This window comes from Motacilla alba, chromosome 12, assembly GCF_015832195.1.
Source record: "Motacilla alba alba isolate MOTALB_02 chromosome 12, Motacilla_alba_V1.0_pri, whole genome shotgun sequence".
NCBI classification, from domain to species: domain Eukaryota; kingdom Metazoa; phylum Chordata; class Aves; order Passeriformes; family Motacillidae; genus Motacilla; species Motacilla alba.
Genome location: NC_052027.1, coordinates 1548887 through 1570610, shown reverse-complemented (window position 1 = coordinate 1570610; position 21724 = coordinate 1548887). Strand labels below are relative to the sequence as shown.

Here is a 21724-nt window from a genome sequence, read left to right as displayed (position 1 = left end):
TCTGTCCTCAGCCCCAGCACGGTGATTATTCACTGGGTGAGCTTTTAAATAAAGCACTTCCTCCCTTCTTTGGCTGTTTTAATGGGATTCTTGGGAATCTTTCCTGGCATCCTCGGGGAGGAAACCTTCCTTTTTTTACTGAATGAGAAACATCAGGTCTGGGCTCAGATTTTCAAGTTAGCTGCACCTGGGAAAATACAGAATGCTCTGTGGGTTTTATCCAAAAAAACCACATGAAATCTTGATTAGTCTGTAGGGCCAAATTTTCAGCTGAGTAATCTTGTAAAATTTGGATTTACCAGATTATCTAAGCACTGGATTTTCAGGATAATACAGTGTTTGGTTGCATTTAAAAAGTGTTAACTTGCTTGGCCTGATTTACCAATTTTAATGACCCGATTCCATTTAATTCAAACGCAGATTTACCTGGTCTTGGGGGTTCACAGATCTGTTAATTTCTGGCTGATTCTGCTTGTGCCATTAAGCAGTTCTTTGTGTTTGCTTCTTTGTTGTCTCCCTGCCCATAAACTCTGGTCTTGCTTCTGTCAAAAACTGAAACAGAATTAAACTTTCACTCTGGAATTTCCTGTCGGCAGTAATGAAGTTGAAACACTTAAGTACAGTTGGAGATTCTATTCTTAAACAACCGAGATAGTGAAAAAGACTTTGATAAAGTGCTGCTCCAGTTTTGGTACCAGTACATAGAGAATTGCCAGCGTTTATTGAATTGAGCACTAAACCACAGTGCAAATTTACCAGGAGAGACCTGAGTGCATCCTGGGACTGCAGGGCACAGCAAGGAGCTTTTTTCTTGCTCTAAACAAACATCATTAAAGCATCTTAGAAAGACGCAGGGGTTTGTGTCCCAGTTGCTGGGAATCGGGCAGTTGGCAGTAGGACACATTTGGGCTCTTTCTTTTACAAACAGGATCTGCGGTCGCGGGGTAAAGAATTAAAATCCCACACAAAGCAGACGCGTGAGACATGAAATCAGGGAAGTAGCTTTGAATTCTTTGAAAAAGCCTTTTCACAAATGCTGGAGATGAGCAATGTCAGGGCAGGGATGTTGTCACAAACAGTCCCTGTGAGGAGGGACTTCAAACGGGGCCTTGACTCGGCTCTTCAAGGAAAGCAGACTCCCAGCGTCGCTCTTGGAACCCGTTTTTTCTGACTTAGCATCGGGAGTGAGATGAGTGATGGGAGAAATTAGTGTGAAATGTTTACAAAGCAGTTGCATTTCCCGTTCCGAGCGTTTCAGAAGGCAGCTGTCTCACTGAGGTGTTGGATACTGAGCAGTCGGTTTGATGTGGTGGTGTTTTCACTGGTAATCCTGCTTTAACTGCCCCTATGAAATGTGTGTTCATGAGAAAAAGGATTGCATTTCAGGGACTGTATTAAGCTTATCCTGGCTTATTCAAGGCCATTAGGCTGAGCGTATGCTCCGCTTGTGTCCAACAAGGTCCTGAGAGCTGGTGGGAACTGTTCTGGGTCTGCAGAGCTTCTCCTTGGCTTTGGGGACAAACCGTGGCCCAGGGCTCGTGCAAACCCTTCCTTTGCCTTTCAGAACTGCTTCTGTTCAGTGCTTTTCACTGTAGGAAAAGCAGCTTGTGTTGAAGATACACACAAGATAATCTGTAGTAAGAAATAATCAGAACTGAGCCCCGGAGCTGTGTCACTTTTTGTTCAGTCAGAGATCACTCTCTTGGTGGTGTGGTGCAGATTTGGGCTCACCAGAGCAGGGGGAAGGTCCTGAAACTCCTGGGCTGAATAGCAGGCTTTGCTGGCTTTAATTCTCTGCCTGAAATTAGCTAATGCACGTTCAGATCCAGCCCCATAGAGCAGAGCTGGCAGCAAGACTTGTAGGTCAGTTTCTTGAAATTCACATGAAATTCAGCAGATTTTTGTTTGTTTATTTATTTTAGTCAGTTTCTTAAACAGAAACTTGATTTTTGTTTTCCTGTGCAGATAAACTGTATATAAAACATCCTGAGACCCTGACTTTGATATAGACACGAGGAAACAGTCACCAACAGAATTATAAAGATTCAGGCTTTCAGGGCTTAAAAAAAATACTCTAGAATGTGTTCATAGCTCAGGAATTTTTTGATGTCTGTGGGCAGATATAGTTAACTTCTCAATGTACAGTCCACTTTTAGTTCACGTTTCTTTTGTAGCCTGGCAAGTCCTGTCTGTTAAGATGTGAGCCTTCAGCTTAGTGAGAGAAGAACATTATTTTTACAGCTTGGGTTGCTGCTGTTGACGTTGCTGCCACCTGAGTTAAGCTGCTTGGAGAAACCTGACTTCATTTTTGCTAGATAATGCCACGCTTATCAGTGCTTCATCTTTGATTTTTATATAGTGAGTTTACCTAGAGGGAATCTTGTTTTCCTGCAGTGTTTAAGGGGAAGAGGAGGACAGTGCTCCCTGGGTAACAGTGCTGTGTTTCAGCTGGAACAGGATGAATTTCCTGCAGGAATCCCCTCTTGCAGGGCTGTGAAAGTGCCATTAAAACCGGGATTATGCACAGAGTAACTGCAAATGTTCTCTTAGGGCCGTCCCCTCATCTGGTATAAATCAGTTGCTCTTGGCACTGGCATATCTAAAATAAATAAATAGTGGGGTAATGGTTGTATTTGTCCATGGAGCACAATTGCCTTTGGAGCAGCGTGATTGTGCTGAGCCCACGAGAGCCAGGTACTGGGAGGCTGAAAATCCCCCTGCCCTGCACTTCCAGGGAGTTCTGGTGGTCATCCTGTCTGCAGCCAGTGCCTTGGGGAGGGCAGTGTCCCCTCGCAGCCAGGGGGACACACTTGGATGCTCTGAGTGACCTGTCCAGGGGCAAACCTGTTCTCCTCAGTCCCTGTGGTCTCCCTGTGCTGTAGCTTGGGATAAATGTGCCAAGGCTGACAGATTTTTACTGCCTCTGCTTCTGGCTTGTCCTGCTGAAGAAGATAATCAAAGATGATCCCCACAGAGGTCTGCTTTTGGGAGGATTAGTGTGGGCAGCTGTTGTTGACAGCATCTTTTAGAGAAAGGTTTCCAGACTGGGTACCTGGAAACTTTGCTCTTAAAAACTTTCCAGTTTTTGCTTCACATTTCCCAGTTGTCAGAGGTAGGAAAAGCCTCCATTTGAGGTGGCTGATCATTTAGTGTTCGATGCCAGTAACTGGAGTGGTTTTGCCCGTCCCTTGTGAGGAGGCTGTAAAAAGCTTTGAAGCTGAATTAGTGTGGCAATGACTCTGTTCCCTCCTGTGTGGTGGGGCCTGTGGGGTCACTGAGTCCCTTCTCCATCTGCCAGTCCAGCGTGGTCCTGAGCCCTGGCCAAGCTGAGCGTTTGCAGGGAGAGGTGTCAGTGGGACTGCTTTTGGCTGTTAGAGAATAGAGGTAGCCAGTGTGCATTTGGGCTGTGGGGATCCTGAGGACAAATCAGTGTTTTAGGAGAGGCTCACCGCAGTGGGAATTGGCTCCCTGCTTCCCCAGGTGGTGGAGCATCTCCTGGTGCATTGGGGATGGCATCACACTGATGGGTGTCAGTATTCAGAAATTCAGGAGAAGGGGGAGTGAGGACTTACAGGGCAGTACAGTACATAGAGAGTAGAGTACTCCAGCCTTGGCAAACAAGGATATTGTAGCCAGATCAGCCCTGGTGAAGCCTGACTCCAGCACAGCTCTCCTGGGGGAGCAGCAGAGGCTGGGGGTCCAGGCTGCACCCCAAACCCAGCTCTGCAGGGATGCCTCTGCAAGCTCCTCCAGGAGTTCTAGGGATGATCTGGGAAGAACCCAGCTCTTCAATTCACTGAACTGCTGCCAGACTTAACACCACCTTTCTGATAACCAGAACTCTGTGATGGTTCTGGGTAAAGCTGATAAACATTTTATTGGTGGAATGGTCAGTAAATTGCAGAAGAGCTTTTTTGGGGGGGTTGCACTGTCATGATATGTCAGAGTTACAGTTTCATGGTATTGTGGGGGTTTCCTTGGTGAAGAAAATGTGAGAAAATTGAGGCTGTGTCCTGGAAAGTGGTGCAGGAGTTTGCTTGTTCATCCCTGAGCCTGGTTTGGGGCAGTGGTCTGAAATTCTTTTTTTCTTATTTTTTTTTTGCCAAGAAAAAAAATCTCTAATGGAAGTCACTAAGTCTGACCTTCACATTCTCTTGGGAACAGCTGTGGTGAGCACCTGCCTCTTGTGAGGAAAAAGTAATCCCCCCACAGCCTGGAAAGGGAACCTTACTGCTGGGTGGAAGGGGTTAATTGGGGAGTATCTGTGGTTTTTGTTGGCATAGATAGCTTTTGCTTTGGGCTGTATTAATTCAGGGCTGAGCATAATTTTGAGGGACGAAAAGTTTTTTAGTCTGAAGTTGGTAGTTCAACATCCAAGTCAGGAAATGGGGAAAGTTGTATTTCCAGTGCTGCTAATTCAGTCACTCTGCATATTTCTGTATGTTTCTTGGCATATATCTTAAAATAGGTAGCAGTGTTTTTCTGTCCACTTATCAAGAAAGAATGGGAACAGACTGTGTAACATGCAGTGGCTGAAGGACTTGGCGTTTAACAAGCAGCCTGGAGCCAAAGGGTTTGGTTTTGTGTGCTCCCAGATTTGATTCCAGAGGAGCTGAGACCCCTTTACCTGCATACCAGCCTGGCCTCTTATCTCTTGGTTTTCCTGGATTTGCTTTCCTTGTACCAGTGGCACAGATTTGCAGGGATAGAATGTCCACGGTGTGCTTTGATTTAATAATAATGAAAGTTGTTGTTGTTGTTATTCCCAGCAGCACAGATCTTTTGGGAGTGAGGAGGGAGAGCTGCTTGGAGCTTTTCAGAAGAAAAGTGTAACTTTAGTTTTTTATTGCCCTTTCGTAGCAGCAAACATCACCTTTCAGATCTCCATGAACCTGTCCTTGTTGAGCTCCAAGCTTGCCTAACAACCTGCTCCTTATGCTTTTGGTAAACAAGATAATGCCCAAGGAAAGGGGATATTTATCCCTGTACAGGCAGGGCTGTGCTCTGGAATAAGCAGAATTTCCTGCTGCTGCCTTCCTCTGCTCTCAGAGCACTGAGCCCCTCTTTGGGTGTGATGGAGAGAGAGGGAGGAGGTGTGTTGATTTTCTTGCCTCAGCTGTGGAGCCTGGCCCTGGGCAGTGCTGCCTGGCAGGGCTCACAGCCTGCCAGGACGAGCAGCTTGGTGCTCCTGCTGTTTGAAACCTCAAGCACAGGAGCTGCTTGGGCCTTTTGAACTCGCTGATCAAAAAGCAGGGCTTGGGAGGATCTCCAGGAAACCAGTGAATGGGCATGGGAAAGATGTCTTTGAAAATCTGTTCTGTTGGGTTTTTTATCTGGGCTCGTGTTGGCTCTTTGTTGCTGTGACAGATTGAAACTCAATTTTTTTCTATATTTATTGAAATGACAGGTGGATCCTGTGTCATTTGGACTTGGGGCTTTAGAGAAAATCAAGTTCTTAATACAGTTGAAGTTGGCAACACTCAGTGTCTGTCTCCTCAGTGGTACATTTAAGGCATCTATATTAAACCCAGGATTGAAGAATTACTGATTTCACAGGGATTTGGTTTCCTGGTCAAGCAATTGACTTTGGAAAATCTTCATCTTTATGTTTTAACATGCGAAATCTGTTGTCAGGAATGCTGAGGGGGTCTTCACCTAATTCTGGTTTTGGGGCTGCAGGTGTAAGTAGGATGCTGCTGGTGTCATGTCAAAATTCTGTCAAAAAACATTGCCATGAATTGGGTCAATATTTGGAATTCCTCAGGAGCACCACTCCAGCACAAACAGAACTTTTAAAAGATGCTTAAACCTACCTTTAATTCTGGCAAAGAAACATGATTCAGATGCAAACATGGCTGAAACTGCAGCAGTTCCCTCTCCCCTTTTCCCTCTGGCAGGTGGGATGGAACGGGTTGGTGCAGCTGCACTGAAATCCAGCATCCTCTGGGATGAATGCCTGCCTGTGAAGCAGTCCCACGTGGAACGAGATGCCAGTAGCTGCTTGTTTTTCCTGGTTTATTTTTCCAAGCAAGCACTCTGGCCTGCTGGGTTTTCTTTGATACCTGAAGTTCCACTGTGAGAACTTGCTCGGTTTTTCAAACAAACCAACAATCAAAGCAAAGGCTCCTGTTGCTGTAACCTCTGGTAGCTGCACCAAGGAATTCTGCCTGCTTCATGTTGTGCTTTATTCTTTCTTCTTTCTTCCAGGGGCAATAAGCCAGAGATGACTGACAAGATGTCGAGCTTCCTTCATATTGGAGATATTTGTTCTCTCTATGCAGAGGGCTCAACAAATGGATTTATTAGCACTTTGGGGTAAGAACAGCTGTTCTCCTGTATTAAAAACACTGTAAGAAGGACTAGCAGAGCTCAGCTAGCTCTCCTCAGCCTGATCCCAGGGAATACTGGTTAAGCAAGGGAGCTTTATGGATAGACTAGGCCCGAAATTTAAAAATGGCTTAAAGTGAATATGGCGAGGTAGATTTGGGAGGCTGGGGAGTGTATCCACAGCTGTGGTGCAGTTTTGTATCCTTGGTGGGGAGGAAGAACCTTGTCAGGTGAAGGGGTAGAGGGGAATGAATGCAATCCAACGATTTTCATGTTGTTGTCTGTCCCGTGTCCATCCGTGTGTCCCGTCCTGTCCCTCCCTGCCCCTTCCCCCAGTCAGGGATGAGCAGACCCCAGTGCACTCTGCTGACTGCACAAGGGATGTAGCACAGGCAAAGAAAGTAGAGTAAAAAACATATATATCTAACAAAAAAAGAAATCAAATCCCTGAGCCAAGTGGTTTAAATACCAGTAACTCACCATTACAGCTAGTTTGGCTTTAAAATGGAGGTTTAATTTGAGGTTTCTCCTACAAACAAAATTGTTTTTCTCCTATCAAAGGAGAAGATGTCTTGACCCTTGTGCTTTGCCAGCGCTCTGGAGCTGCAGCGGGAGCTGTGTTGTGGCAGCTCCTGCCCCCTGTGCTTCCCACAGAGCCCCTTTGTGCTGCCTTCCCCAAGGACAGGGGCAGGTGCTCTGCAGCAGGAGAAGGGAATGCTCCTCCGTTAACCACAAAAGTAGCTTTTCACGTGGGAAAAGCACGAGCTGGCAGAGCAGAGCCATGGGATTGGAACACAGCTCTGAGGAGGGCCAGGGAATGTTTGATCCTGCTGAGGAGGAACCTCTGCAAACATCAGGAGCTGGGTGCTGCCTGGGGAGGAGCCCTTGCAGGGTGAGAAGCTCCAGGAGCACCTCTGGCCCCCGTTCCTGAGGAGAGAGCAGCGTGTGGCACACGGGGCCGTGCCCAGCAAGGGGCACGCACACAGCCTGCTCTTGCTCATTTCCAGTAGCCCTCAGGGCCTCAGGGTGGGTGCAGTCACAGCACACTTTTGATGCCTACAGCCCAGATGCATCTGATAAATGGAGCTCCCAAGCAGGGTACACAGACAGCATCCTGGTAAGTGCCTCGGCAGGAAGCGATGGGCTGGAATCTCACCTGAGTGACTCCAAACTAACTTGTAGGTTTAGTCCTCTAGCTATTAGGATTCTGGAAAATAAGGGGGCAGAGAAGGAAGCAGACACTGAAGATGCACCATGATCTATTATAGGAAAGAGAAGAAAATATGGGATGCTGCCAGAAAGGAGAGAAGGTATGATAAAAGCAAGGGATATAGTAAGTAGGGTTGGTCGAATAGTATTTGGCAAATGTATTTGACAAATTTCCCAGGTCCTGGTCAAATATGACACGTGCACTCTGCAGCCCTGGATCAGCTGTGTGACGGGCCAAATACTATCTGCTGAGCACTGGCAACATGAGTTTTCCTCTACATCTGCCTCTTGTTTCTCTTCCCAGCCCTGAAGCGAGTTTGGCAGTAAATAACTCCAGAGCCAGTAGAAATTGTTCTGCCATGTGGAACCCATGCGGTGCATGATGAACAGTGTGCAGTGGCTGTGGCTTCTGAGGGCATTGCTGAGCAGATGTTTTTCACCATGGCTGGTCCTTGTGGACATGACAGGCCCCAAGCACGTGTATTTCCTAGGCTTGATGAGGTGTTCTCTCTCATGGCAGGCCTAAAGACCCCTCAGTGCTCAGGCCTCCTCTTTGATTTGGTTAGTGCTGTTTTAAGGTAACTGCATTATATAATGGCCACATCTCTGAGCCTAATTTAAGCCAGAAATCCTAATTGCTATGTGAAACATGAAATGCATTATCATCTTAATAAGCCTCTGTAATCAAATTAGTTTTGTCCCATATTTAATTTAGTCTTTGTCCTGGAGAAAATTAAAGCAGCAAAGGCAAGATTTGGTGTAATTGTCCTCCAGCCCATGTGGAGTTTTGACAGTCTGATGTCATAACGATGTGTAATGACTTGTTATGTGGTTCCTGAAGGTTGAGGAGCAGATACCACTCAACATTCTAATGCTGTCCTAAATCTCTGAAGAGCGTTCCTATTGAATATTCCTATGACATGTTGCTTAATCAGAACTTTACTCTCGCTGTTTCCCAAACTCAGTGCTGTCATCATGATGATTACTGGTGTACAATATATCCTCTTTTTGTGTTCTCACCCTGTAAAATTTTCCTCTTACTAGTTTGGGAAGTTCCTCTTTATTTTCAACTTAATCTCAGATGAGAGGGATGTATTGCACTGAGATTATCTGTCTGGGATGATCAGAGTAACCTATTTCCTGGATATTTTTGGCCCTTTGTTCACCAGAAGCAGGTGCTTCAGCTCAAATGTTAATACCATTCAAGTTGGAGCACCTATATATATATGTATAAATAGTACTGAGTAGGGAGAAAATCCATGGGGAAAAAGCAATTCACTCTGAATGTTTGCATATGCAAATCTTAGATGCATACAACTGTTGAGCCCTCTTAGTTTCTCTGATCTCTTAATTTTCATGCACTTCCTTATTTTCTCTAATTGTTGTCTCAAGATGCTCCCTGCATGTGAGCAGCCTCTGCAAGGAACAAGTCTCATATTCTAGGTCTCAGTCTTCCTCAAGTTGATTCTGCATGAGAATGGACCTCTCAAACCTTTGACCTTGGAGTTTTACTTTCTACGTTTGTGTAGAAAGCCTCTTTGACAGATTGGTTGTAAGGGGCCAAATTGAGTCATTTGGGATCAAATCAAGCCCCAAAGTGTTTGGTGACAGGTGCAATTTTCCAGTTTGGAAGCAGTGTTTGGGAAAAGCCCAATTCCACCTTGATCCAAAGCTGCTCAGGCAGAGCGGTGGGAACAGGGGCTTCCCAACTATTCCCTTTATTCTGTGGGATTTCAGCTGACCCTGTGGGAGTTGTGCAGGGACAGACAGCTCTGTCCTGGCAGTCCCTCTTGGAATCTCTTGGGTTTGCTTGTTGAGCTCCCCCTCTTCCTGGCAGAGCAGGAGGAGGTTGGCTCAATCCCTCCACTCACCTCGTGTTTGGCTGGTGAGCAGGAGGGTGCATTTGTGCCTTCCTTTCTCTCAGGAGTCAATTTTATTGTGGCAGTTACTCTTCCTGCCATTTCTTAATACTTGAGGGCTCACAGGGTCAGTGTCCAGTTTACATAGCTGTCATACTTTCCTGTTCTCTGTTCATATAAACACATTTGCAGCGTGACTCAAATCTGTCCAAGAGGCAGGAGCTGTCCTGAGGCTGTCTGTCACCTCCCTAGAATATGGGCTGTTCTGTCTGCACCTCGAGCAGGGGACATAAGGATGATGCAGAACACAGGAGCAATGACTTATTTATTGTCCCACCTACCAGGAGCATAGCTCTGGGCAACAGTAAAAATCAGCTGCATGCTTCTTAGAAAGATTTGGCATAAGTTGGCATTTGGGGAATGTCTTCTGCTGAAGTGGCCACTCGGATGAAATATTGCAAGTGAACGACTTTGGTTTTGTTGGTGAGGATGGAGGGGGCTGCAGGGGATGGAATCTCACTTCACTGCTCATTTCTTTGCAGCCTTGTGGATGATCGGTGTGTTGTACAGCCAGAAGCAGGTGATCTTAACAACCCACCCAAAAAATTCAGAGGTAAGTTGGTCAGACAGCTCCTTACCCTTCTGCCTAGAAGTGGTTCTTGGTTTTGTGCAGTGATGTGTAACAATTTGTGACCTCTGTGCTTTCTGTAGCATATTTTAGTGCCATCTTCTTCCATGGATGGCAACCCACGAGGAGCAGTCTGTGTGTTGAATGTCTGTGGGACTGTGGTGCTTTAACCTGAGTCAGCCCCACCCAGAGGGATGAGGGGGAGAATTGGGAGAGGAAGAGTGTTCAGATAAAGCAGTTCAGTAGATAAAGGAAAAGCTTCACCCAGCAGCAAAGCAGAAGAGTGAACTGATTCCCCATTTCCCATGGGCAGGCAGGTGTTGGGCCAAGAGAAATGCCACCTCTCCAGGCACTCCCAGTCTGTATCCTGCTGTGATGCCCCATGGGCTGGGACATCCCTGGGCTTGGCTGTGCCCCCCAGCTCCTGTGCACCCCCAGCCCTTGTGGGGAGCTGAGGAGCAGAGATCTGCTCAGCAGTAACTGAAACACTCCTGTGTTAGCAACAGCTTCCAGCTCAAATCCAAAATGTGGCTCTGCCAGCTACTGCAAGGGAAATTAACCCTGTCCCATCCAAACCTAGGAATGAAGAAAGCTGTGTGAGGGAATGGGGTTGAGGTTGTCAGTTGTTTGCCTTTCAGATCTGTCCAAATGTTCACAGTCCCTGGGAATTTCATTTCTTTTCCTCCATTCTATCACACCTTCTTTCTAATTACCCAGTACCAAACCTCAGGGAGGAGGAAAATAAAAAGGAGCAAGTGTTAGCCACAGCTATTGTTATCTGACCTAATTTGATACGAGCTACCTTGGGCTTTGCTTTCATTCTGCCAGGAAACTTATGCTCAATGATAAGAAATAAGTGCTCTGCTTTTCAGTTTGGCAAGGGCTGACTCGTTCAAGAAAGGCCTCAGACAGGAAGAGAAGCCCTCGCTGGGATTTTGTTTGCAAAGACCTTGAGTTCTTTTTCTCACCCCTGGGTTGCATCTTTCACCCAGAGGATAACTCAGCCAAATATTCTACAATTTTGCTCTGGATTTTATTGTTTCAGGTGTAGCATCACCTGTGTCTTGTTTCTTTGAAACAGATGAATCTGTTTCCTTGGCTGTGCTTTGCCCTTATCAGGATCTCAGAGTCACCATAATTCTCTTCAGGTTTGGCCAGACCTGCAGGTGATTGCCCTTGACAATCATGTACAGTCTGTACTGCTGGTTTTGCTTGCAGTTTTTTGGGTGGTTTTGGAGGGTTTTTTTGCCAGACCATGATGTTGCATATAATGAAGCTCTCCTTTTAAAATATTGCTGAAGTCTGTGAGTTCTTGTTGGTTTTTCTCCTGTTTTTCCTGGAAAACTGAAGAGCTGATAATTGAAACACTAAAGAGGCAACCTGGGGAAGTTTCAGCATTCAGTGGTGAGCTCTCCAAGAAAGAACAATGTTGTTATGGGAAGCAGAGCCTTGACTTCTGAGGCATTCTTGATGTTAAAATTGTATGGAAGAATAAAAGCAGATTTGACTGAGACTGCTGGGTGCAGAAGGAGGAGGAGGGGGAGACAGAGAGAGGAAAGAATGAGAAAAAGGCAATTCTTGCTAGCACAGTTTAGGAACTGCAAGTACAGAGAGACATTTGTCTGACATAAAACACCGTGGTTAGACATTGTAAATGTTCTCATATTACTTATAATTTATACAGGGAGAAAGAATGGTGTGAACCTTTTCCAACCTTTGTAGTTACTTCAGTGAAGCTTTCATGGGGAGGTTTATGCTTAATGGTAAATGGCAACAAAAGTCATAAAATTTTAGCAGGCTTTTCTGTTATTTATACACGTACTTTGTTAGTGTAGTCTGAGATAAAATGCTTTCCGTGATAAATACGTTCAGAAGAAGTAATTGTGGAGTTTATCACCTCATCTTCACCAGAAATGGAAAATACCCCAGTTTTTGCAGCAGTTGGGTGGGGTTTGGAGCAGCCTGGGGTAGGGGAGGGTGTCCCTGCCATGGCAGGGGATGAATTTTGAGGTCCCTTCCAGCCCAAACCATCCTATAAATCATGCTGGTCATCACAGCAGCTGCAGGCCTGAGGAGTGGGGTCAGGCACTGGTGATTATGAAGGAATGTTCCAAAATCTTCCTGGAGCAAGAAGAAAATGAAACAAATGGGAGTGATTTGGATTGTACCCTTACAGAGGACTGGGAAAACACTTCTGTGCTTCTGTGACCTGCTTTATGTTCCTGTGCTCCAAGGTGTCCAGATGCAGGTCAGTCCCCTCCTGGGAGGATCACTGAGCCTGTCACCTTTGGCCATGCTTGGGGATCTTTTTGGTACCACTTTATGAGAAATGCCATTCTGAGCTGCTTAGAGCAGCTGTGTCCTCTGTGGGCAGATGTAAAACTGTTGTAAATACAAATTTCACGCCTAATCAACGTGAGGAGAGATCTCTAGAAGCAAGATGAACTGCTTAGATATGCATAGATGACTCCAAGAAAATTCAGTGTGAAACTCAAGCCTGTCTATCCAGTGGCACAATGAATCCACCCTGCTTTTTCCCCTAAGCACAGGTGCTTCAGGTTGTAAAAAGTGATGTTGCCAAGGCTACATTTAATCCCTTGCACCCGGTGGCAGCAGCAAGGCCCTGCTCGAGAGGGTGGGGGATTTTCTTTCTGCTTCAGCCCCTTGAAATGGAGCAGAGCTGCTGTGCACAAAGTGAGGGGTGTGTGCACCACCCCTGTGCCTAAATGTGAGTATATTCTGTCACTGAACGCTGGTACCCTGCTGCTGCTGTGAGAACAGCCCTGCCTGAGGAGTGTGTTCCTAAAAACAGCCCCTTCCCAGCCCAGGTGGGGTTTGTGTGCTGGGAAATCGCTGCCTGGGAAAGGACTGGCTCGGAGGCAGAGAGGGAATCTGGGAGGGAGTGAGGTGGGACAGGAGGATGGGCTGGAGCTGGGAGGGACAGAAGGAGCAGAGGCATCCTGGGGACAGCAGGACTGCCTTTGTTGACAGAAGTTGTGGGAAAAGTTGTGACAGATGGAGCTGGAGGTGGGGGAGCCCTGGAAAGGGTGAGGTGCAAGAGGCAGCTGAGTCACAGGGGGAATGCTGGTCAGGGTTGGAGTGTGGAGTAAAAGTGCAAAGGAGATGGTTTGAAAAAAAAGACAATTCTAGGGTTATTAGATGGACAAAAGTGAGGTGCTGGAGTTGGAAGGAGCTCCAGAGGAAGGTAGTGCAGCACACTCAAGTTCCTGTGAGTGTTTACCTGCAGTTACTCCACATGTTAAATGCTGTGGTGCCTCTAGGTCATTAAAATACTCATTTGGTCACTGGGAGGTGTGAAGGCTGATTCTTTTTCTTACTATTTTCCACCCCAAGCAGAATTATTTAGCCCCTGAGGTCAGTGGTTTGAGGTTGGATGGCAGTTATGGTCTAAGATTTCAGTGGAGATGTTTTTTATTCTGGCTTTCTGTGTCCACTTTAAATACAGTGGTTTGGGTGTGTTTGGGTTTTTTTTTTCAAGTGCAGCATTTCTCTGGCCCTTCGTGCCTCCAGCTCCAAACAATTCCAAAGTCCTCTAAAATTGCTTTTCAAAATGTGAAGTCTGAAGAGTGCATTCATTAGGGTGTTTCTTTTTAATGATGTTAATATTGAAAAGAGGGTGTTTTTTACTTAACTGTTGTAAATGTGCTGTGTGCAGATGAGATTCCTGGAAGAAATCCTAGTTGTGTGAGTCTCCAGAAGAAGAAAGAGTGTGACATTCCCTTAGTTGTCTGCACTTCTTTCAACAGAAATTTCATGTTTTTATTAAGCTCCAGTTGCCATCTTTGAGTGTGACTGTGCAGCTGAAGAGGGGCTATAAATGCATTTCCTTTTAATGTGCATGGATTGATGTGGGAAGTGTGAACTGGAGCTGCCCCTCAGCTGGGCTGGAGCCCCCTGTTCCACTGGAAACCATTCCTGCTGAAAGACACACACAGATCCCTGTTCTGCCAGTGCCACTCAGCCCTGCCCTGGTGCTGGAGCTGCAGCAGAGCCTGGGGCTGGGGGTTTGGTGCTGGAGCTCTGTTCTGTGCTCTCTGTGAGCTGGACTGTGCATTTGCAGGGGTTTATTGGTGGTGGAGCTCTGCTCTGTGCTCTCTGTGAGCCGGGCTGTGCATTTGCAGGGGTTTGTTTGTGTTTATTGGTTCTGGAGCTCTGTTCTGTGCTCTGTGAGCTGGACTGTGCATTTGCAGGGGTTTGTTTGTGTTTATTGGTTCTGGAGCTCTGCTCTGTGCTCTGTGAGCTGGACTGTGCATTTGCAGGGGTTTGTTTGTGTTCATTGGTGCTGGAGCTCTGCTCTGTGAGCTGGACTGTGCATTTGCAGAGGTTTGTTTGTGTTCATTGGTGCTGGAGCTCTGCTCTGTGAGCTGGACTGTGCATTTGCAGAGGTTTGTTTATGTTCATTGGTGCTGGAGCTCTGTTCTGTGCTCTGTGAGCTGGACTGTGCATTTGCAGGGGTTTGTGTTCATTGGTGCTGTTCTGTGCTCTGTGAGCCGGACTGTGCATTTGCAGGGGTTTGTTTGTGTTTATTGGTTCTGGAGCTCTGCTCTGTGCTCTGTGAGCTGGACTGTGCATTTGCAGAGGTTTGTTTGTGTTCATTGTGCTGGAGCTCTGCTCTGTGAGCTGGACTGTGCATTTGCAGAAGTTTGTTTGTGTTCATTGGTGCTGGAGCTCTGCTCTGTGAGCTGGACTGTGCATTTGCAGAGGTTTGTTTGTGTTCATTGGTGCTGGAGCTCTGCTCTGTGAGCCGGACTGTGCATTTGCAGAAGTTTGTTTGTGTTCATTGTGCTGGAGCACAGCCCTGCGCCCAGCCAAACGTGTTTGTTTAATGCAAGACACTGCTACTACAGCAGAGCAGTCTGTCTGACAGGCTTCTCAGGAAATTCCTTACAGCTCTTTATTTGGGATGCAGAGCTGTCTGCCAGCCTTCCAGCAGCTCTGCAATAGCTGCTGGAAACTCTGGCAAAAAGGGCACTCACTGGGTTAATTTGTCCAGCAGCTCCCTCCTTCCAGAACATTGTTTTAGTAGTTGCTGGGCAACACTCTTTTTTTGGCAAGATGTTCAAGGAATGAACCCATATCTTAGACTTAAAATACCCTCATGGAGAAGCAGAAGAGGAGTAGTTCAAATTCTGTTTGTTCTTTTGATCCTAATCCACGCTGTGCTCCTGTGGCTGCTGCCTCTGCAGGTGTTGGGGCCAGCCCTGGGGGCTCAGCCTCGGAGCTGCAGTGGGAGGAGCTCCCCAGGCAGCTTTAATTTACAATGATATGGCTATAAAAACTGTATTTAGTGTGGATCGTGGGATGCCTTGGACTGGAAGGGACCTCAGAGCTCATCCAGTGCCACCCCTGCCGTGGCAGGACCTTCCACTGTCCCAGGCTGCTCCAGGCTCCATCCAGCCTGGCCTTGGGCACTTCCAAGGATCCAGGGGCAGCCCCAGCTGCTCTGGGCACCCTGTGCCAGGGCCTGCCCACCTTCCCAGGCAACAATTCCTTCCCAATATCCACAGTTTTGATGGATATTCTTGCCTTATCCCTGTGCTCAGCACGGATGAAATCAATGTGCTTCTCCCTGGCAGAAATGTTTTCTATTTTGTCCTTCACAGCTTTGCCACCACTGATCTGAAGCCTCCCCACTCCTGCTTTGTGTTACATGAAGGAAACTCCATATGAAGGAAAAATATGAAGGAAATCTGTGATTCATGCAGGTCTGCTGGAGGCTCTGCAATTCTGTTGCACACATACACATTATTTACCCTTATTTAGCCAGGGCAAGCTTGTTTATGCTTTGGCATCAGGGCTGAGATTAGGGATTCTTTCAGCTGGAGGGTGACATAGTTAATTTCCCCAAACACTTCTGAAAATGAAAAAACAAGCTGAAACAAATAACCAGGTCCCTGTGCCTGTTGGTTTTGGAGGAGTCTGAGCAGCAGATAGCCCTTGGGGTGCTTCAGTGCCACCCCCTGTGTCCATCAGGAGTTTTCTGTGGGATCAGCCTGGGGCTCCTGTGGGCAGCCTTGAATCCTGGTGCTCTCCACAGACACTTGTCCTGGTCTGCTGTGGTGAAAGGGATGGTATCAGCGTTTTAAACTTGGATGTGAAATAGCCTGAATTGTTGGACTCTCCCAGCTGAGCTGGAGTGGGTGTTCTGCAGAGCTCTGAGCTGGAGTGATGGTGAAGAGCATGGGCTAGACCTGAGCTGCACAGCCAAGCCTGGGCTTCCTTTCCTTCCAAGCAAGGAGTTTCAAGCATTAGAAACTCTGAAATGCTTGGATGCATTCATTATTAAGGTGCCTGGGTTTCTTTAAGGAATATTTTACCTAGAGTCTAAATATGACTTCTTTTTTTCCTTATGATAGGAGCAGTTCAAATAGCAGGATGTGTTTTTCGTGCAGGAAGCAGAACTTTGGGGAGTGCCTGAGTGCTGAGGCCAAAGCCTTCTTGCAGAGACATCCATCACTTGCAGTAGAAACTCCTTTCCAGTTTTGAGATGTCCAAGTCAGATTAAAATGCCTGTGCTGAATACCAGAAGTAGAAAGTGGAGCATAATAGTGAATACCCGCTTACCAACTTCTCTGTTTTACAGCCAAACACCATAAAAAGAAAAAAGATGCCTCTTACCCCCTTTTCAAAAAGAGTAAAAATCAAAATAAGAAGTGTAAAATCCAAATAAGTTGTTTTAAGTTGTTTGATGGAAGAGAAAAATGATAAAAATACAGTCTGTTGTTGTGCCTATAATTTTTTTATTCAAAATTGAAGCACTGAGCATTTTGAGTAAAAAAAAAATCTTTCAGTCTTGCTGAATTAGGATGTAGTTAAATCTAAAATACATTTTGCTGCCTTGATGAGGAATCTTTCAGTATTTATAGAGCTGCACTAGAAAACTGCCAACTGCTTGTATGCATTTGAATTTGCTGCCCTTTATAAGATGAAGAAATCCTGAATCCTGTCTCTGAATTGTGAAACTTTAGCCCACTGCAGCCTACGTGCAAGCAGATGTTGGGGACGATTGTCACTGCAGCATTTAGATCTTTTAAAAAAGCTGGGGAGTTGGAAGTGTTGCTTCTCCATGCAGACAAGTTTGCTTTGTATCTGCTGAGGCTTGGGATGCCCTGATCAGGGGGAGGCAGGTATCCAAGCGAAGGCTGGTTGGGGTTTTTATCATGGAGAGTGAATTGGAAAGTTGTTTTTATTTCGTTTCCCACATCTCTTGTAGTGGTTCCTTACTGGCCTGTGAACCCAGACAATCTGTGGGAAATTATTTGTGATGGAGTACCAGGATATCCCAAAGACATCCTGACTCTGTGGTGCTTTGTTGCCCAGAGCAGCTGTGGCTGTCCTGGCAGTGTCCCAGGCCAGGCTGGATGGTTCCTGGCACAGTGCAAGGTGTCCCTGCCATGGCAGGCTGGGGATGAGATGAGCTTTCAGGTTCCTTCCACCCCAAACCCTTCAGGGATCCCGTGTTGATGTGCTTAGCAGAGATAAATGACTGGCTGAATAATTCCTGGTGGTCAGGATTACTTCTGTGAGATGGGTGGGAAGGGAAGATCTGTGTGGCACAGATCAAGAGGGTCTGTCCAGGTCCATGTGACAGCTGGGGACAAAGGAGGAGCTGGCTCTGGGGCACAGAGACTGCAGGGCTGTGTTTGCCCCTGCTCCGAGGGGCACAGAGACTGGCTGGGCTGTGTTTGCCCCTGCTCCGAGGGGCACAGAGACTGCAGGGCTGTGTTTGCCCCTGCTCTGGGGCACAGAGACTGGCTGGGCTGTGTTTGCCCCTGCTCTGGGGCACAGAGACTGCAGGGCTGTGTTTGCCCCTGCTCTGGGGCACAGAGACTGCAGGGCTGTGTTTGCCCCTGCTCTGGGGCACAGAGACTGCAGGGCTGTGTTTGCCCCTGCTCCGAGGGGCACAGAGACTGCAGGGCTGTGTTTGCCCCTGCTCTGGGGCACAGAGACTGCAGGGCTGTGTTTGCCCCTGCTCTGGGGCACAGAGACTGCAGGGCTGTGTTTGCCCCTGCTCCGAGGGGCACAGAGACTGCAGGGCTGTGTTTGCCCCTGCTCCGAGGGGCACAGAGACTGCAGGGCTGTGTTTGCCCCTGCTCCGAGGGGCACAGAGACTGCAGGGCTGTGTTTGCCCCTGCTCTGGGGCACAGAGACTGGCTGGGCTGTGTTTGCCCCTGCTCTAAGGCACAGAGACTGCAGGGCTGTGTTTGCCCCTGCTCTAAGGCACAGAGACTGCAGGGCTGTGTTTGCCCCTGCTCCGAGGGGCACAGAGACTGCAGGGCTGTGTTTGCTCCTGCTCTAAGGCACAGAGACTGCAGGGCTGTGTTTGCCCCTGCTCTGGGGCACAGAGACTGGCAGGGCTGTGTTTGCCCCCTGCTCCGAGGGGCACAGAGACTGCAGGGCTGTGTTTGCCCCTGCTCTAAGGCACAGAGACTGCAGGGCTGTGTTTGCCCCTGCTCTGAGGCACAGAGACTGCAGGGCTGTGTTTGCCCCTGCTCTGGGGCACAGAGACTGCAGGGCTGTGTTTGTCCCTGCTCTGGGGCACAGAGACTGCAGGGCTGTGTTTGCCCCTGCTCTGAAGGACACAGAGACTGCAGGGCTGTGTTTGCCCCTGCTCTGAAGGACACAGAGACTGCAGGGCTGTGTTTGCCCCTGCTCTGGGGCACAGGGACTGCAGGGCTGTGTTTGCCCCTGCTCTGGGACACAGAGACTGCAGGGCTGTGTTTGCCCCTGCTCTGGGGCACAGAGACTGCAGGGCTGTGTTTGCCCTTGCTCTGTGCCCAGATTCCTGTGCCCAAACAGCTCTCTGCCAACTTGTGGGCTTCAGGAGCTTTCATCTGGGATGTTCTGCACGGAGATGAAGGCAGAGCAAAGCCCCTTTGAAACAGAAAGTGCCATTAATATGCACAACTGGAACACTGTGTGTGAAACCCAGTCTGTTGGTTCAGGTACAGCAGAGGAAGGAGGGAGATTTAATTTATTATTATCTCTCTCCTGGGGCGAAGTTTGATCCGTGCACGTGGTCCCTCTGCAAATGGGGGTGGCAGTTCCATCCTGCCGTGTCCCTGGGTGGGACAAGGGGGTTGACTGTGCCCAAAACTGAAGAAATAAACAAAATGCTCTTTTGAACACTTACTCTTTCTCAACTCTTGCAGGTCTGAGCCTTTTCCCCGTGGAAAGCTCAGGGTATTTCAGGTAGGATCGAGGAAGGATTGCCAAAAAGCAGTGCTGAACTATTAAGTAGAGCAGTTGTGTTAATAAACCTGGTCCCAACCTTGTAGACAAAAGAATACTGTGGCTTTGTTGCCATAGTTTCAGTGCAAAATCTGACCTTAGCTACAATAACATTCGGTTAGAAAGAACTAGCTAATCAGTTTTCTAAAATTAGTGTGTTCCCTAGTACATAAGCCAGTATGAACAGGATATTTAATGAAATATTATACTTAGTCACAAGAGCCCAAGGGAGTGAAATGCCTTGATGAATTGTGGGGGTGGGGTGACATTGGTGCCTATCTTTTAATATAGCAAAGTTATTAAAATTTGTGGCTTACTTAATATTTAGAGTAGTCAAGTGTGTTCTTCTGTGCACCCCATTGATTCTGCTCTGTTCTTGTGAGAGGCTCTCAGTCTGTCTCTGAGCTGGCAGGATTGAGGTGCTGGGGAGTCTCATCAGTCCCAAGCACTTGCAGAGGACCTTCAGGTAATCCTCAGGGTGGGTGTTGTGTTTGCTGCCAGCACAGGCTCTGCTCTGCAGAGGAAGGAGTCTCACTCCTTTAGAAGGATGCAGACAGATGGAAAATGCCATAAATTGTGTGGAAAAAAGCCCTGTGTGTGAGGAAAGAAGCCTCCCAGGTACTGGGAACATCTTGAGCTGTACATTCATTATCTAAAGTGCTGAGAGCCTCAGGTGAGGTGTGGGGTGTAAAATCCTGCTGGCACTCCAGAACACCTCTGAGAGTGCATTAATTGTGCCCAAGCTCTGACCTGGCCCCGGGTGAGGTTTTATCCAGCTGTGGTAACCTAGAGCCAAAGATTTGTTTCTTTGCAGTACAGGAGCTGTGATGAATTGTTTTCTTATGTGCAAGTTGGTTATTTGGGCATAAATATAAAAAATACAAAAGAGACGAGGCTGGGGTGGGAGGCTGGGTGGGCTGTCTGTTCTTCACTTCTGTTTGGAGTTTTTGGAGCTGTGTTCACCTGCTGTTGGGTGCTCGAGATGCCAAAATACACAGGGAAAGGTTTTTTAGGCAAGGATCATCTAAATGATGCTTCCCAGTTTGGTGGGAGCTTTGGGGAGTTGATGGCCAGTGGATTAAAGTTACCAGTGGAGCAGGTACTTGTGGCAGGGCTTTGTAGCTGAGGTAGAAAGTGCTTGTATTGGTCTAAAGCAGCTGTAGTTCCCTTGATGACAATCCCAGGACTTAGCTGTGGGCTGTGCTGGGTGTGTGGGAGCGCAAGCATTTGATGCCAAACACACTCAGGTTTGGTTCAGAAAAGCATTTGCAGCTTGGAAGTGCTGACACTTGCAGGAATGAGCCTCAGGCACAGCCTCCTGGCTTCCCTGGGCTTGATGATTGCTGATGAGCACCCAGGGAAGGTGTGATGTGTGCTCCTGGATCCTCCAGTTCACACCTCGGTTTGCATGTTGATGCTTCAGGAGTTTTGTTTTTAGGTCTGCCTTTCCCAGTAAGCTTTAGGGAACCACATCTGGCCTCTCAAGCTTTTTGCCCTTGGCATTTCTCTGTGGCCAGGTTTGGTTTCCTCTCATCCCTTGACTTGCTGTGGTCATGAGGTGTTTGGTTGTTCAGAGGGAGCAGGTGAATGCCCTGGGACACCCCTGGGGAGCTCATCTGTGTCAAACTCCTCACTCTGTTCTGTGTCATCTCCCTTCTCTTGCTTTTAGGGCACTATGAAGCTCTGTGCTGCTTGCAGTAGCAGGAAATTTTACAAAAGAATTCATTTTACTTAAAAAATAAGGCTTTATAATTCAAAATGAGTTACAGTTCATGAGTATTTTCAGTTCAGGTTATTTACTTAGGAAGACAAGAGAGAAATATGCCAAGTATCCATATCAAGGAGGCCCTACAGGTGCTGTGTCCAAGTGCCACATGGAAGTCATTAGTCCCAGAGGAACCCAACCCAGAAGTTAAATAATTTCATTTCTGGTTTTCTGGGCAGCCTGTTCCTCACTGAGCAAGAGTCTGACTGCAGTGGTGGTGTCTCAGGGAGGTAAAGCTGTGGGTGCTCGTGTTTGAGAGCAGTCAGAAGGAAAGCAGAGCCAGCCATGAGAACGTGCTGTGAGGGAAGGCAGACCTTGCCAGGTGTCAGCAAGCACCCTGTGCCACTCACAACTCCCTTCTCCTGCTGGAGATGGAATATTCTGCCCTTCCCCTTGCAGCATCTGGATTCATCCTTCAGCATGAAGTGTGGTACTTGAAGTGCCAACACCTGAGTGGGATCCCTCTCCTCCAGCTCCCACTGCAGTTCCAGCACCTCCAGCTGCATTCTTCACATTGCTGCCTGCAGATCCAGCTGCCAGTGCTGATCTGTCAAGCTCCTGCTGATTTGGGGCCTGAGTGTATAAAAACCTCCAGGCTTTCCTGCCTGACTCGAAAGTTTGTGATCCAAACTCCAGGGAACAAGTGAGCTGTTGGTGAGGTTCTCGTCTCTGCAAACTGCTTTG

General features: G+C 47.5%; 1 protein-coding gene across 11 annotated transcripts in view; it reads left to right on the top strand.

Annotated features, from left to right (window-relative positions):
• ITPR1 (inositol 1,4,5-trisphosphate receptor type 1) overlaps nucleotides 1-21724 on the top strand; it is a 162604-nt gene that overhangs the window by 8073 nt on the left and 132807 nt on the right. For 6 of the 11 annotated variants that reach the window (XM_038149707.1, XM_038149713.1, XM_038149712.1 and 3 more), the window contains exons 2-3: nucleotides 6208-6315; nucleotides 9938-10008. In XM_038149707.1, coding sequence (XP_038005635.1) covers nucleotides 6224-6315; nucleotides 9938-10008 — 163 coding nt within the window. In that variant the 5' untranslated portion in view covers nucleotides 6208-6223. Of the gene's footprint in view, nucleotides 1-6207; nucleotides 6316-7595; nucleotides 7638-9937; nucleotides 10009-21724 lie in introns of all 11 variants that reach the window. The other 5 variants (XM_038149706.1, XM_038149703.1, XM_038149705.1 and 2 more) reach the window with 1 other exon arrangement.